Source organism: Ambystoma mexicanum, chromosome 1q (genome assembly GCF_040938575.1).
Source record: "Ambystoma mexicanum isolate Mex_15411 chromosome 1q, UKY_AmexF1_1, whole genome shotgun sequence".
Taxonomy (NCBI): domain Eukaryota; kingdom Metazoa; phylum Chordata; class Amphibia; order Caudata; family Ambystomatidae; genus Ambystoma; species Ambystoma mexicanum.
In genome coordinates, this window is record NC_090922.1 from 543485008 (window position 1) to 543503086 (window position 18079).

General features: G+C 47.6%; 1 protein-coding gene across 12 annotated transcripts in view; it reads right to left on the bottom strand.

Annotated features, from left to right (window-relative positions):
• LIPE (lipase E, hormone sensitive type) overlaps window positions 1-18079 on the bottom strand; it is a 338475-nt gene that overhangs the window by 63553 nt on the left and 256843 nt on the right. For all 12 annotated transcript variants that reach the window (XM_069640970.1, XM_069640969.1, XM_069640975.1 and 9 more), the window contains one exon: window positions 1700-1927. In XM_069640970.1, the coding sequence (XP_069497071.1) occupies window positions 1700-1927 (228 nt within the window). The remainder of the gene's footprint in view (window positions 1-1699; window positions 1928-18079) is intronic.

The window sequence follows — 18079 nt, forward strand, 5'->3', positions numbered from 1 at the left end:
AATGGGTGTGTGCCGAGCAATCATTTTGGTCCTTTACTAACGAGGGCATTATTGATGACTGTACAGAAACAACAAGGTGTTCAAGATCCTTTGACTAAATGTCTGTTCAACTCCTGGAAGAATCTGAATAATTGTTTGGGATATGATGCGTTGAAGGATCCTAACGCCTCAATCTGGTTGAATCCAGATATTAAATGTGAAGGGAGGTCCTTGTTTTGGTCAGAGTGGTTTTTGGCAAACGTGCAATGGTTGAGTGACCTTTTTGAGAATGGAAATTGGTTGACTGCAAGAGGATTACAATCTAAATTTAATATTTCAAATTTCAGTGTCAGTGACTACCGGAAAATTCGGAAAGGTGTTGGTGATATTGATTTGAAGAGATTCCTAGATGTTAACATACTATGGCAAAAACCTAAAGAGGGTGGATGTGGTAAGTCGTGTTTATGGATTGATTGTAGGAGAATTTAGAGACAATGTTTTGTTGAGGGAGGAGTGGAGTAGAAGGATAGGGAGTACCATTGATGAAGATCATTGGTCACGTATGTGTGCAAACATAAGGCTTTGCTATTTGAGTTTGACAGAGAGGTCCCGCCAGATTAAAATCATCAATAGGGTCTATTGGACTCCAGAAAGGTTATTTATAAGAGGAATGGCTGACAGCTCTGATTTTTGGGCGTGTTCTCATGACACTGGCACACTTGAACATATGTTGTGGAATTGCACAAGAGTGCAGGGCTTTTGGTTTGAACTTGGAAGAATCTGTGATGTTGTATTCAATGAGAAAGTGTCCTTTGACTTTAAGACCTTAATACTTGGTAGTGATATTCTTTTGGAGGATATTTCCATGAGGCAGAAAAGATGGATCTATCGGGGTGCAATGGTGGATAAAAGAATTATATTGAGAAGTTGGAAAACGGTGAACCCAATTCTGATTGAGATGTGGCTTGATGAAATGCATGGTTTAGCAGAGATGGAGAGAGTGATTTTTCAGAGACAAAGAAAGCTTACTCTATTTGAGAAAATATGGGGGAAATTCCTCAAACTGTACTGATTACTATTCTATGTTGCTGTGAGCCCTGGGAGTCGGTGGGGGGGGGGGGAGGGGAGGGGTTTGTAAATATGTACATGATACACATAGTGTGTTAATTATTTTGAGAACTGTTTTTCCTTTGGATGTTTGTAATGGTAAATGCTATCATTTAAAATAAAATGTTCAAACAAATGCACAATAAAATAAAAATGATTCTTTGTTTCCTTTTTCCTGCACATCAAAGATAAATCTATTTTCAATATTATGTTCTAACAACATTCTGTTACTCTATGTTATACAGTGTTTACTTTAGTTCTAACCACCTTGCTCCCACAACTGAGCATTCTGTTTTTGCTGCTTCTGCCCGTTTACCACTAAGTGAGTCAGGTGTACCAACACCTTTCGCCGAGCCATGGATAAAGTCCTCTCACATCCTAGGCACAGGGGCAGAGGGTAATCCTCTTAAAAATGTCCACTTCACAAGAAAACATTATGAAATTGAATAGAAGATTATAAATATTTTTCAATATCAATGTTTTTACATCAATGTTTTAACAAAAGACATCTTGTTATTTATATAGCCATCTAGCCACACACTGACCTTTGACAGGGACCTAGTTACCTGCACATGGGCTCAGACACACAAACCTGGGCTTGGGCCCTAGTTACCTGCATATGCGCTCAGGCACTTGGAGAGGACACTGAGTGGAAGCAGCGGGTCCATGAGAGTCAGAAGGCGGGATGGGGAGGCTGTCGCCTGCAGTAGAGTTGCAGGATATGCTGCCATAATTCCATCCGGCATCTTAATCCCAAAAGAAGCAGCCCTCATTGATACAGTGATACACAGATTTCCTCCAGCACTGTCACCTGCAAGGCAAACCCGCTCCCCCGTAGAACCTAAAGGAGAGGAGATACAGAGCAAGGCCACTGAGTTACAGAGAAACCAAGACAAGGTAATAACGATATCTGTATGACCAGTGTTTCAGCATAGTGTCTTATACAGATTAAAATGCATTGCATGCTTTTGTCATGCATTGACCAGACCTATAGATGGAAACATGTTATACAAACATTTTGTGCATGAGAAGAGAAAGCTTCTTGTAAACACACTCGGAGGAGGTTGACAAAAACTCCAAAACCCTCTTGGCTTCAATCTCTCCATCGCCTTGTTTAGATGAACCATTGCCACTAATAAGATTTTCGAAGAGTCTGTAAAGAAAGGTCTAGACTCTAGACAATATTACAGAAACAAGCATTATGTGTTTCCATCCTTTATTTTCTTGCTCTCGAAAGCAAACACCTTAAATTGGTTCTCCATATGCCCTTTTCTCTACATTAACTGGTATATTTCTGATGGGAACAGAGCACCTTTGTAAAGAATAAGCCTCTGTGTAAGAAATTTGAAGTCTGAAAGCAATAGAACCCCATTAGGCCGCTGCTCTGGTGAAGATGGCGGATGAGGCGGTGGATGATCCGCAGGAGGGATGTAACGGTATAACGTTAAAGATACCGTGAAACACTTAATTGAACAATAATAACCGTCACATTGTTTATACCGTTAATACTGTAAAGTGTGCTTTTCAATCTGATTTGGAAAGGCTGCAGTAAGCAAGTGCTGCGCAGTCTTGGTCTTGCACTGTTGGATGTGCCGTCTGCCAAGTAGTTTCAGTTGGAGCAGTTTTTAATGCCATTCCATAAACCACACGTGCCTGACACAAAATCAATATGTTAGCAATAGGAAGAATAGATACAGTGCCAAGAAGGAAAAGGGTTTACTTTGGGTTGGCGGCTTTGGGGTTTATATATTTCTAATGGATAAAGTTCTCTAAACGTGTGTGCGTGTGCGCGTGTGTGTGTGTGTGTGTATATATATGCGCACAAGCGTATACTACCATCAGCCTCCATTGATCGGTGGCATGCAGGTTATCAAGATGGCAACATGTTCATCTTCACCAGTAGCCAGTGGGGGAGCATAAAGCCTAAATGACTACTTAAGAAAAGCTATTCAGTTTGCTTTGCCAGTTGCAGCAGCCCCCCCCTCCTCTCCACACATGTTTGTGTTTGGTGGAAGCAAGGCATTTCAGTGGAAAGTATGTTGAAAAGCCCAATTCTGGCCCTGGGTGCCTGGTTTTGTTTGTGATGATAAATCTGTCAATTTATGACCTTTTAGAAAATATTTGTTAAGATTAGTTAGCTCCACCTGCTATACCGCGATAACCATGATATACCGTAATTTGGCAAGAAGGTTATCGTACCGTCATAAAACTAATACCGTGACACCCCTAGTCCGCAGAGGAACGGGGAGGTCCAGGTGGTACCTGCTGGAGGGATGGGCGTCCGCGTGTTGTGCGCATCCTCAAGTCGGACTCGGGCTACAGCTTTAATGTGCGCAGGCAAGTAAGCGATGGTGGCCAGCTACGGAGCATCGGTGGGGAGCTGTATGCAAATCTTAGGCACTTCAGCGCCGTATTGCCTGGGGGGTTTGGGGCAGCCGACCGTGCTGGAGTCCGGCGAGGGGGCCGGGTCCTGGAGGTCACTGCCTGAAGACCTGCTGCGGAGCTCCCTCTCCACCCTTACATCTTGCTGCATTGGACCCCCTTTGTCTTCCCACATGTGGTGAGCATATTTCTGGGGTGCATTTCTGCTGCATGCATCTCGGCGCAAGGAATTGGATTGATAATGCATAATTGAATTTTGCATTTTAAATTTGTATTCGGCCCCCAAGGAAAGCTGCCTTTGCCCTGTTGCGGCCTGTGTGCTGCTGTTGCCTCCTTGCACACTCAGTTTGCATGGGCCTTGAGGCCCTACAAAGATGGCTGCCCTGCAGGGATTTTACAGCCCTCCGTTGCCTGCTGAGCCTGTTCCCCCCTCCCAATTGGTTGGCTGGTGCTCTTCAACCAATCCCAGAAACCGCGAGGCAGGAGCGGGCCCGAGACACCTAAGGCCAGCAACAGGGCCCCTGTCTGCTCCCTGTCCGCTGCCGGTTCGGTGCGTGAGGCCTCCCTGGAACCTTTCTATGCACCTGGAGGATGGTGCTCAAACATCTTCCTGGAACCCTGAACTACCTTGAAACTATCACCTCTGCAATCATGGGTTAGTCACCCCTATCTGGCCATTCTACACCCTTGACTTTTTCCACCTTCAGCCCTTCTCACCCTTTTTCCCACACCTATGGCCTGTGACTGGACTGCGTTCAGAACATTTGCTGTTGTTCTGGACTTGGCCGCTAGTAACATTTGCTGTTGTGTTAAATTTAGCTAACATTTGCTGCTGTTTTGAATTTAGATAACATTTGTTAGTAACATTTGCAGTTCTGAACTTGGCTGTTAGCTAAATTCAAAACAGCAGCAACTGTTACTAACATTTGGCGGTAACATTTGCTGTTTTTAATTTAGCTGTGCCCAGTGTCTACCCTGTGCTACCCCTTCCTGCTTTTCCCCACATCCTGTCTACCCCACCACCCTCCCTCCACTACTCTCTTTCTTCCCCCTCAGTGGCGGCTCGTGAGTTTGAAAGCTGGTGGGGCGTAATTTTCCTAGGGCGAATTAGGGAGCGAGCATGCGCAGCACTTGAGCCCACACCACACAAAAGGGTGTGGCTGGGGGTTCTCCCCCCACGAACATTTTGAAAAATGGCCTCCAAAATGTGCAATTTACTGTACAAACCCACCGAAATAGGACATAAAAAGCATTAGGTTTTACAAACTAATGGTGGTACATAAGTGTGCAAGTGTGGTGTATTTTACAGCAGCTTGTATTAAAAATGGTACTATGATGCATGCATAACGTTTAGAGTACAATTAATAAACCATCAGCAGTGCACAAATGCTTTGGCCCAGTGCTTTATTGACCGCACATAACACTAAAACCACTGTCACTTTCCCAAATCTGGAGTTGCTCAGACTGCCCCCATGCCTGTCGCTAAGGGGCTCTGTGGGGTCAGATGCCACACCACCACCTCTTTCTGTTCCAAGGATATGTGCCTACTGTTAAGGGAGCAGGGGGCGGGGATGGCACCAGGGCCTTTCAACATTTTTCAAGTGAAAGGGGCCTCAAGGCCCAGCAACTACCACCATGTGACAGTCAGTCATATAAAATGGCAATAGATCATTTTCTATAATGTTTTCATTCTGGGACATTAAATGTGCGTTTTGCAGAGCTCGCATTACAAAATTCATTTGCTGCAGCCCTTCAGGCTGTCACTTGGACTGGCCTATAGGGCATTAGGCCCATTGCTCAAACAAAAACACAAAATGCTAGTGTGGGCCAGTTTTTGGGTCAAAGTGGGTCACTTTGTTGGTCAATGTGAGCTAGGTTGATGTTACTTCACCACACAGCTATTAGTTTTGAGCAGAGTTGCTGAATTAAAATGCACAATTTGCACCACATTTTATCAAACAAACGCCCCCTTGGGTAATATTCAAACAGTGTCATAAAAGGAATGAATTGCCATTTGCAACTGTGGTGGGCAACTTTTTCAATGGTGCCCGAGACAATTGTATGGCCCAGTTGTGTGCAGACGCCTCTCACAGTAAAAGGGCCTCTGGGAATACAGCACAGACAACGCTGCATTCAAGACCAAATGCCTTCTCTTGCGCTTATATTTTCGGCGAACATTTGTATTGTTTCTAACTTAGAAACAACATGAATGTTCACTGAAAAGATCAACGCAAGACTCGAGAAGGCATTTGTCACATCACACAAGTGCTAGTCCCGCACTTAGGTGAGAGCTCAGCGAACCACCACCACAGAGCCTCAATGCAGTCGCAGTGCCCTAACTGGCCTGTCGACCAGTGCAGTCCAACAATGTTTCCCTAGGGGCCCAGTGCAGGGCTCCAGGACGGTCCTGGAGCCATGGGTGTTGCTAGGGGGGCTGTCTAGATATTTACAGTATGCTGCCTGATAATCCATACAAGGTTGGTAAGCGGCATGCTTCAGATTCCTCACATTAAGCACCGCAGTGAGGTTCCTAATACCATTACAGTTACAGTCACACGGCGCTAAAGTAACGCCACGTTAGAACAAACCATTGAGTACAACCCCAACCATGTTGGCTTATCGGACTGTCTCGGAGGGAGATGGAGAGAGTCGAAATCGAGGTCACCTCAGAGACAAACAAAAAGCAGGCAAGAAGAAACAAGGAGCCTCTGGTAAAGACGACCACGTTGAATCCTCTAAAGCTACAGTTGAGACTAACTCCCCACTACAGCACGGGAAAGGAGCACTTTTCATTACAATAGGGCGCTGATGCTAAAACCAGCATGGGGCAGCCTTTGAAAGACTGCCCCATGCTGCTTTAGCAACTGCGCCCTAATGAAGTAATTAACTCCAGCATGGGAGCGGGGAGTTAATCACTTAATGAGCCGTCGCCAGGCGACCTCGCCACCACCCACTAAACCCCCCATCGGCCTTGACAGGGGAGGGTGCCACATTTTTTTTTTCCTCACCCCGCAGCTTCTGCAAGAGCCATGGCCGGCCCTGGTAGCAACATGGTGTTATTGCTTTATAAAGAAAAGGACAAGGCCAGTAACCTGGCATTTAGTTTATCAGCATCATTTGTAATATGTAGAGGTTGCAAAGGTAAAAATAGATGAATGGGGAAACATGTCTGAGTATTAAAAAAAGCGTGGCTTTGCCAATGTGTGTTAGGGTATTGGGCCATTTCATCCAACGGCCTCTTTTCTCCCACTCTCTGCTTTCGCTACCTGTCCTCCCTCGCCGTGCTCCCCCTCTGTCTCGTGTAGGCCTGCCTACGCAGTTACTTATTTATGTGCATTTTTAACGCGTTCACACAGCCCGGGGTCATCGAGGCGCTGTTACAGGAGAGGTTTCTAAGCGATCGAACCTGTGTTGTTTTGTGACGTTGTTTGCAATGCGAGCACGTTGCCACTGAGCTACCCTCCCGGGACGTTTTATGTCATGCTCTCATATCATTCAGGGGGCAGAGCATTTTTCTGTGTGCACGTGGATTCCCTCTTGCAACCAGCGCCCATCTGTGAATGCAAACAGCACTTGCATTTCCTCAAAGCCTTCACAGGGTCCTGCTAATTGGGGCACTCAATGACGAGACGATTGGAGGACACAGATCAAACATTGATTGATGGCTGGACAGCTGTGCCCCCTCGGGAGTTAAAGTTGTCGGACCCAATAATATCTATGCCCCCAGGCAGGTGACAAGCTGTCGCCCTTAGCCACCACAGACCCCTGTCATCATGACTCCTGCATTCCCTAGTGCAGGGTTCCAGGACCGTCTGCCCTGGGGAATGAAGGCCGTACTGCAGCCAGCACACTTGACCGTGGTCCTTCCATCAAACTTCAAATTTACCGGAGTTGGCAAGGCCAGGCCGTGCATGTGGGCCCTCTGCTTTCAGCGTCTCTGGGTGCTGACCACGCACTGGCTCTTCCACACGGCAAACTCCAACACGAAGTGAGAAGGTTGCACGTGATGGCAGTTGACGCACGCGCCCATCACCCAACCCCACCCACACTCATAAATGTCATTGGCTGGCACACAGCCAATGAACATTCAGTTACATTTTGTTGCTATGCTAGTGAGATCAGAGCCTACAGTAACACTGCGCTGTTTGCGCACAGATTAATGCTGGCGGGGCCACCCCTCCAGCGCCCCGCCAGCCTCCTAGATTATCTACTAGATAATCTGTTCCGCAAAGTGCGTGGAGCTAGTAGCTCCATGCAGCATACACTATAAAAAATTATGTAAAATGGGACGCGCCCCTCTGCAGGCCCATCCACGAGTTGAAGCAAAGCAGATGATTTATTTTGCTGCTGTGCTGCTCCTAATAAAACAAACAATGTAGAACAGAAAAGAACACACTGTTTTCTCTGCATACTCCCTGGGTGGGGGGGGGTGGGGCGGCGCCCCCCCGCCCTAAGTAAGCAGCCGCCACTGTTCCCCCTCCTCCACAGCACTTTTGGCACTCTCTGTCTCTCCCATTTACTCTAACTGTTTCTCCATTGACTATCCTACCCTTCTCACTAAGTCTAGCACAAAGAAGTTCAAAAAGATATCTTGGTCTCTAACCATGGTCTCCCTATCGCAGACACACACTCCAGCGCTTCCTCCAGACAGACCCTCACCAACACCCTCTGTCGTTCCTTCTTTGCCGGACCTTTGGACTTCTCACATGGTCTCTGTGCTCTCTCCTTTCTCTTCCTCACTAACCTCTTAAATGCCAGGCTATTATTGAAGTCTATGTAAAAAGGATGAGTATACTCGTCCTTGGCACTTCAAGGGTTAATTAATGTTGGCATCCGTTGGGAGGCACTCCTGGACCCCTTCCACTCTTCTAAGGTCATCATTAATGTCTACCTGAATGGCACCATCATGGTCCAAGGTCCTCAGGCCAACCTTCTCTTTGACAGACGCTTCCCACGCCTCATCAATTTCCTTTCTTCTGCTGCGGTCCCATCTTTCCCTTCTTCTGCTTCCTTGCCTCCCCCTCTGCCTCGTCCTTGGCTACCTTGCCCTCTCCTCCTTCCTCGTCTGCCCCCACTCAGGCTCCTTCTACACCTGCGCAGGGCATACCTCCGATTTGTACCCCGGAAGTTCTTCAAGGATGGCAACCTTCTCCATATTTCCACACTCCATTCCCGCCCAGCTGTCAAACACTCTTCTGACATCTGCCACCTCCTGGAACAACTTGACCTCAATGTCCTCGGTCTCACAGAGACATGGTTTACGGCCAGCTCTGTCAAAAGCTTTGACACTCTCCTCCCTGATGGCTTCAAAATCCTCTCCGCACCCAGACCCAGCCATTCCGGAGGTGGTGTAGCCTTGATCTTCCCAGAGTAGATTTCTGCCTCTGCTACTCCTATGCAGGTCTACTCATCTTCCGTGGCTACTATCTATCGGCCACCTGGTCAGATCTCCACCTTCCTCTCCGAGTGGGCAGACCTCTCCTCCTCCCTCCTCCCTTTGGCCTCGACTACTCAACTCCTCATTTTTGGAGACTTCGACATACATCTGGATGCTTCCTGTCCCTTATCCGGACTCTTTCGTGACCTCTGCGACTCTCTTTCTCTTTTCCCCTCTGGCCTGACTCATTCTGCAGGAAACACTTGGGATGCTCTGATCTCCTCAAACATCCCCATCTCTATCCCTCTGATAACTCCTCTCTCCTGGAATATTCACTCCTTTCCTCCCATCTCTCCCTTGCTACCCCTCAGAACAAGCCCATTCCATTATTTCCACCTACCTTCTTGGTCATCCAATCCATGAAGCATGTGTCATTTGAGGCTTCTCTCCCATTCCACCACCTCAGCTGATTCACATCCTGACATGGCGCTCTCCACGCTCTACTCCTCTGTCCCTGATACTCTTGATGTTATTGTGTTATTGCCCCGGTCATGAGGATCTGCTTGTAGCCCAAAGCCAAGTGCCAAGTGCAACTCTTGGTACGACTCTGACCTAGTCACCCTTAAACGCAAGTGTAGGGTGGCTGAGAGGAAATGGTGGGCTGCCTGTGCATCCTCTGACAAACGGACCTGCGGCCTGCTTCAAAGGCAATACCGGCTCCTTGTCCGCACTAAGAAGAGATCCCAAATGCAAGTCCACGTCTGCGGCATCTAACAACTAGGCTGAACTCTTTTAAATCTGCAAGGAGCTGGCCAATCCTGCTGCAGTCTCTACATCTGCTGTCCCCTTCCAAGCCCTCTGCACAGCCCTGGTTTCTCATTTCATCTCTAAAACTCAGGACATCCTGTCCTTCTCTTCTCCCCTCCCCCCTCTACTCCCTGCTCTTCCCCTGGCCCTTCTTCAGCTACCCCTCCTACCTTCCTCTGCCTTTCCCCTGTTCTCCCCAGGTGAGGTTTCTAGACAAGTCTGATCTATGAAAGTCTTGTCAAAATAGGTTCACCCCTGTTCTTCCAAAACCATCAAGGACCACACTGACACCCTGGCTCCCTCTCTGGCTGACATCTGCAACCACTCCTTCGCCACTGGAGTCCCCCCGCCCCCCCACGAAGCACTCCCTTGTGCACCCTCTTCTTAAGAAACCCTCTGCCGACCCTTCCTGCCCGGGTAACTATCGCCCTATCTCCATTACTCCTTACCTGGGCAAACTCCTGGAAAAGCTGGCCATCTCCCAGCTTAACCTTCACACTGAATCTGTTGGTTGTCTCCATGACCACCAGTCTGGCTTCAAGCTGCGAGAAGCACGGAAACTGCTCTCCTGAACATCCGTGAAGACCTGCTCTCCAACCTGGATTCCAACACCCCCTTTGTCCTCATCTTACCTGATCGCTTGTCTGCTTTTGACACGGTCAACCATGCCATGCTGCTCAACCGTCTCTGTGATACATGGGTATCACAGATTAGGCCCAGGTTTGCCTGACTTCTTTCCTCTCCGATCGACCCTCCCAGGTCCAACTTGGGTCCTTCCCCTCCTCTATCTCCACCTGTGGTGTTCCCCAGGGGTCCAACCGTTTTCCTTGGATGTTCAACCAATACCTGGCACTTCTTGCCCACCGCACTGCCACTCTCTGCCCCAACTTTCAGTGCTATGCGGATGACACTCAGCTCATTTTCAGGCTGCCTTCCGCCACCTCCTCTCATTCTCTCATCTCTGACCGCCTGTCTGCTATCCAGGAGTGGTGTGCTGCCAATGATCTCTGCCTTAATGCCAGTAAGACCGAGATTCTCCTCATCGGCACACCTGCTCCCTCGTTTCCTTCTCTGGCCGGCCTCTCTTGGCCTTCTTCCTGCTCCCACCTGTGAGGCTAAAAACCTTGGGGTCATCTTCGACTCCACACTTTCCTTCTCTCCTCATATCTCTGAAGTCTCTAAGAAGTCACACTTCCATCTGCACCTCCTCAGAGGTATTCCCTCTTTCTTCTCCTTCCCCCAGAAGATCACTATCTACAGAGCTCTGGTTCTCACTAGGCTGGACTACTGCAACAGCCTCTTTCTAAATCTGACTGCCTCTACTCTCCGTCCTCTGCAACTCATCCAAAACAGGACTGCGAGACTTGTCCTTGGCCTCAAGCCCGGGGATCGCATCTCTCCAGGACTGAACTATTTCTGTATCCCTACAGCCCCCCACCAGCACCCAACACCTGATGTCTGCAGTTACCCTTGCACTTGCCACCATCTGGTCGCACTTTAATTCATGGTCTTTATTCATTTTAATGTTATCCTATGTACTGCACTGCCCCCTCCCCCTATCCCCCTGCACATTTCCCTTCCCCCACCCCTGCACTTGCGCAATCTCAATGTCACCTGGCCTAGTAAGAACGTTGCCTCTGTCTTCCCTCCCTTGCCTCATTGCGCCTTGAAACACTTGTGTATATGTGCATTATAAATGCCATATCATTCATTGGCTCCCAGTGGCTGCAAGGGTTAAATTCAAGACCCTCTGCATTGTCCACAAGGCTTTCTGGGGTCTGGGTCCAAAATACCTTCAACTCTCCCTCTGTCAAAAACCTTCCCACTTCCTCCTCCCTCCTGGCCTCAACCACTCAACTCCTCCTCCTTGGTGACCTCAATATCCATCTTGATTCTCCCTGGTCCTCATCTGCGCTCTTTTGCGACCTCTGCGATACACTCTCCCTCTCTATCCTCCCCTCCGGCCCGACTCACTCTGCTGGTCACACACTTGATGTCTTTATCTCCTCTGGCCTCCACCTCTCTACTCCCCTCACCACTCATCTCTCCTGGAGTGATCACTGCTTCCTCTCCTCTTTCCATCTCAGCCCCTCAAGCCAAGCCTATCTCAAGTTTGCCACCCACCTTCTCGGACATACGGCCCATGAAGCGTGTGTCAGTCAAGGCTTTTGCTGCCACCTCTGCCCCCCCACCACCCTCCTACACCCCTGGCTGACTCACAACCTGACACAGTCCTGTCTCTCCTCTACTCCTCTATTTCTGCTACTCTTGATGCTCTAGCCCGTCATGAGGATCCGTTTGAATTCTAAAGCCAAGTTCAATTCTTGGCATGACTGTGTCCTAGCTACACTTAAACAGAAGTGTAGGGCGGCTGAGAGGAAATGGAGGGCTTCTTGCTCATCCTCTGACAAACTGGCCTGCTGCCTGCTCCAAAGACAATACCAATTCTCTGTCCGCACCAAGAAGAGAGCCCACATTCAAGCCCGTGTCTCTGCAGCATCGAACAACTCAGCCGAACTCTTTAAAATCTGTAAGGCGCTGACCAACCCTGCTGCAGTCTCCACCACTCCTCTCGCCTCCCAGGCTCTTTGCAATGCCCTTGCCTCTCACTTTATCTCTAAAATCCAGGATATCCTGTCCACCCTCTCCTCGGCTCCCCCTCCTCTACGCTCTCCTTCTCGGTTTGATGACCCTCCTTCATCTACCCCCTTTCCCTCTTTCCTCTCCTTTCCTCTTTTCTCCCCTGATGAGGTCGCTAGACAAGTCCGATCTATGAAAGCCTTACCAAAACCGGTCCATCCCTGTTCCTTTAAAACCATTAAGGACCACATCGATACCCTTGCTCCGGCCCCTGCCAATTTCTGCAACCTCTCCTTTGCCTCTGGATCTTTCCCCTCCTCTCTGAAGCACTCCCTTGTGCATCTTCTCCTCAAGAAACCCTCAGCTGATCCTTCTTGTCCGGCTAATTATCGCCCAATTTCCATTACTACCTTTTTGGGTAAACTCCTGAAAAGCTGGCCATCTCTCAGCTTAACCTTCATTCCGATTCTGTTGGCTTTCTCCAGGACCACCAATTTGGCTTCAGAGCTGCCAGAAGCACACAAACTGTTCTCCTGAACATCTGTGAAGACCTGCTCTCCAACCTTGACTCTTAACATTCCCTCTGTCCTCATCCTACTTGATCTCTCCTCTGCTTTCGACACAGTCAACCATACCACCCTGCTCAATCGTCTACGTGACAATCTGGGTATCACCGATCAGGCTCTGGCCTCGCTGACCTCTTTCCTCTCTGATCGACCATAACAGGTACAATTTGTTTCCTTCCTATCTTCTATCTCCCTCTCTACCTGTGGTGTTCCCCCATGGATCTAAACTCTTGCCTTGGCTTTTTAACCAATACCTGGCAACTCTAACCTTTTGCATTTCCATTTTCTGCTCAAATTTCTATTGCTATGCTGATGACACCCAACTCATTTTCAGTCTTCCTTCAGCCACCTCCTCTCCTTCCTTCATCTCTGATTGCCTAATCGCCATTCAAAATTGGTGTGCCGCCAAAGATGTTTGTCTAAATGCCAATGAGACTGAGATCCTCCTCATTGGTACACCTTCAGCATCCTTTCCCCTCGCTCTCTGGCCAGCCTCCCTTGGCCCCCCTCTTAACCCTACCTGCAATGCTAAGAACCTCGTGGTCATCTTTGACTCCACACTTTTCTGAAATGTTTACCCTTCTATCACTTCTCTTGTATTAGTTGTGCTTCTCCTCAGACAGTCAACGAACAAAATAAATGTACTTGTTAAAGAAAAGACAAATGATGAAACAAAACACTGCAGTTTGTCAAAGGTGCCTCATACAGGCGTTGGGAAATGTAAATTCCAAAAAGGGATTGATTTCAGACCAAACAGAACAGTGGAAAAAATAATGTGAAACTAAAGTCAACCTCAAGAGGATCAAGACATTTGTTTCTGATTAAAGATATTAACTTGTGATGAATCTGATGACGTCATCACTCCTTTCCCTGGGATAGCCTCTCTCCATGTGGCAAGGGGACGGCAACCGCTACCAGATTCTGCCCTGGCGGCAGCTTATAGGGGGGAGGTTCACATAGGGGGATGTGACACGCAAAAGGGGGGGGGAGGTGGGTGGGCTGGCATGCCATCATCGGATGAAAACACATGCCAACCTTTCCCTTTTAGGGATGTTCCCTCCAGGTCTCATTTTATATAGCTTACTGTGCTAGCTCCCATCAATCTATAAACCTTACTGATAACACTTGTCAAAGTAATACACCCAGAACTGTTTTTCAATCCCATGTTTATGGGGTACTGGAATGAGGAAAAGGACAGGAGCAATGAAGATGACTAAGACCAAGAAGCCAACGCAACGGTCTAGTCTCTGGATGGCACTCCACCTTGCCAGGAAGTTTAAATTCACAGCAGCTGACAGAGGTGAAGGACTAGGAGAGCAGGAACGAAAAGGAAAGGTGCCTGACCGGAGTGATGCCACAAGCTGGAGAGCCAGTGGTCAGCACGCTGCAACGCAGCACGCTGGGAGAGCGGTGCTGGAGGAAATCCTCCCGGTGTTAGGGAAAGCGAATGACAAGTGGCTTGCTGCCAGAAAGTGAGAGGCAGCAGGTGCCGCATACCGCAGAACGAGGCACGGCGAAGGTATAGCAACTGACAGACCGCATGCAGGGCAGGTAACCTGAGAAGAGAGAACAGAGAGCCGCGAGAGACCACTAAAGCATCCGGTAATCCCGCGGAAGGAGAACGGGTTAGCGGGTTTCTTGAGGGTGGATGCTGCTCCACATCAATAACGAAAGAGACACTGTGAAGCCCGTAAAGGGTTTAAAGGGGCTTTTAAACAGACCGTGAACAGGTTGTTGGCCTCACATGTAAAAATGGAAACAAAGTAACTGAAAGTACAGAACGCAAAATGAACTGCTTTAAACAAGAGTTTTCAAACTGACATTGGGCAAATATTACTTTATGGGCAAGAAGAAAGAAAGCTGCATATAAGTCCTGGCAGGACAGTATACCAGGCAACGTCAAGCATTTGAAAGAAACTGCAAGCCACAAACTTAGGGAAATACATACAAGACCTGGCAGGAAAGTAAAGGCAAGTTCCCAAGTGTGAGAGTGAAGTACACAAAGAAAAGCCCTGGCATGAGAGTAAGTTGACTTTATAAAAGTGAAAGTGAACAACATAAAGAAAGCCCCAATGAAGAGATTTGCCCCTGGGAAAGTGAAGTAATAACTGGGGAGGTAGGGAGCCTTGCAGGGGAGTATACCGGGCATTCTGCGGTCTGTGGCTCGCCTTTGAGTTACATTTTTCTTTTCTTTTTTTTAAAAAGAGAATCATAAGGAAGGCGCATGCCCTTAAGAATCTGATTTGTTTGAACTGTTTCTTTTGTTATGGAAGGAACCCCGAGTAAGGGAGTCATTCCCAGGAACATTAACTGTTTGTGCAGAGGACGGAAACCAAGGGGAAGGGATTTATCCCCGGAACTGTGAATCTTGTTCATTCGGAATCTTTTGTTGGAGTTTTCCATTTCTTTTGAACTTGAACTTTTGTGCACTTACTAGGCCAGAGACAATACCCTTAGCACCTTAAAGTTACTTTTGAAGCGTGAAAGCAAGGATAGGATTTCGGACACAGGACATTTCATTTTGGACATCTTGACACTGGACAGACCCTTATTTTTGGTTGAGGTAGGGAAATACCTCCTAGTACAGGGACAGTCAGGCCTTGTTCAACCCTTTCAATAAAAGTCTATAGTAATCACTATGGGTCCTCCGTGCCTGCGTCTTATTACTGGTTCATCGCACTCTGCTGAAGCAGGCCGAATGTTTCAACTATTTCGAGAGATTATTTGAACCACTAAATGATCAGGCCGGAGTATGCAAAGCATGTGAAGGTCCAAAAAATAGCAAGTTACAAAAAAATATTAGATGGTGAAAGACAATGGGAGATGGATGGTAATGAGCTGAGCAGGGGAAAAAAAACACACAAAGTTAGAGGATATGTTGCAGCAAGTGCATAAGAAAAGCCTTCAATTTCCCAATTGTACATTTTCCCACATCATGCATTAAAATGTGCATTCAAATGCTCACTGCCGACATTGCAAAACTTGTGTATGCATTCTTCCTGAAAGAAATAATGTCAGGCCACCCGAAGCGCGCTATGCAATATCGCCCTACTGGAATAAATGCAGGGCCAATCGTAAGGGGCGTTCTAATTAATGACCGAACTGTAGCCTCCTGTTCCCCAACAATACTCTTGAAAGAGAAGTGACTAGATAAATGCAGGTGTGTGGAACACCACAACCTACTACACAACAGAAACATGGCTTCAGAGAGGTGACAGAAGCACACAAACCACAGGTGATTGGCAGGGGGGGGATCTCATAACTTTAGAAGACAGATGCAACTGAGCTTGCACAGAGTGGTGCAAAAACAAGGACATGGTTGTCTGAAGGGAGTCCTGCAGTATTGGATGACTCCTCCCGGTAGCACGACTGCACTTCCTGTAGCCCCAAGGGCTGGAGTCCCCAAGCACTGAGTGACTCTACCACAGTTTTTGCATTGCTGGATGCACAAATTACAAAAATGGGCCATGTAGCATAGGTTGCTGCGCCACCAAAACATATTTTCTGGACGTTTGTGTGAACATGCATCAGTGGCGGGTGAATTTAAAGGGGCTTGGGTGCCGTCTGTCACTGATGATCCAAAGAACACACCAACTCCAAGAGATGGTTCAAGGGTTTTATTAGAGGTTTTGGCAGGGCGCTAAGGGTTGTCCCTTGCCTAAAGTAAGCAGTTCTGATCCTAGTCCAGGTATCCAAGCTTCTCAGGTTAGTATATATAAAGCTCATTGACCACTGTCTTACTGCTGCCTATCTGGCTCTTGTCCTGTCTGTCTAATATCCCTCCAGGACTTTCAAGGCTAGACCTACTCTAATATTTGTATTAGTTCTATTGGTCTGTACGTTTGTACTTTTCAGACACTCAAGCTACTTCATGCTCTTCCTTCCATACCCAGATGATCATCTCTCTTGTCCTAAGCTTTCATCCTCTGCCTCTCAGATGTCTTTCTTTCTACAACCTCCATTGTCCGAATGTTACATCCTCCTACACATCCTACTCATCTCCCCTCCACTGCTATTCCTCCTCCTCTCCACACTAAAACTCTCCCCCCACTACTACTCCAGCCCACCTTCCAATTAGCCAATTAGCCACCCTTCTTCCATGCTCACAATCGCTTTCCACCCACTCACTCTCTACACTTCCTCCATTACTCTCACTCACATTAACTTGCTCGCACACTCGCCACACAGTACCACTTGTTTTCGCCAACCAATTCCTCACCTTTTCGCCAAAACACCTCCACACTCTAGTCCACTGTCGTTCATCCTGCTGGTCTCTTGGTTTGCCATCTCCTCCTCCTCTGGCCTCTCTTGAAAAACCCACACCTTCCTGTTTCCCCGTCACCATTCTTATCCTCCTATTTTGTTATCTTTCCGGTGTGAGGGGGCGTCATGCTACAAGAATTGCAGCCAGCTTTGTCAAATGTCCCAGTTAATGTTAGTGAGTCACATTGCAGTGAAGTCCCAGATAAGTTTAGAGGGTTTTTTAGGTTTTGCAAAGAGCCGCTCTGCAGCACAGTTGTACGAGTCTGTTTAGTGAGACGCTGTGGTTGATAACGATGCAGCGTGTGCTGTTGACTTTTAGCAGCATGTGCTCCTTGCAGCCGCACACATCCTCTGCTTCTCTGTTTGGTAACTCTCTATCTTTTCACTGAATAGAGAACTGACATGACTCAAATCTGGAGGTCTGATGGGTTAAACTCTTGCGGGTGGTCCACCCAGGGTCCTGATGTCTGCTTGAGATAAGAAAGGGACTGGCAAGCATTTCTTTGCAGCAGTATAATGTGGCACCCTCCCCCTTGGGGAGGGGATAGGAATTGTGAAATATTTTGCTTGTTTTTAGGGACTTTAAAGGGATGGAAAACTATACCGTCTCATAACTTGTTCACCGCCTCTGCCCATGTTTTTTAGGAAGCATCACGCATTTGCGTAATTTAGTAAATCATCCTTACGGAACCATTTGAAGGTTTTGTCGACTTGCCAGCGTCATATTACTCACGGTAATCATACCTGCGTTCCCATATTTGTTTCCTCTGCACGTCACATTTGAACACAACAGTTTAGGTCTTACACCTTTGTTTCACCGTGTTTTTCCTTGGTCCACCCAGGTTTATCACTCCGATTTGCATCCCCATTGCATGTTGTCTCTATTCCCCCTTTTCAGCTTTTTTTTTTGGACAGGAAGTGATGTTTGGACATCATACTTCCCTACAAACAATATTCCATTTGCCCATCAGGAAATGGCTGTCCATGCTACAGTGATATACATACATTATGTGATTTA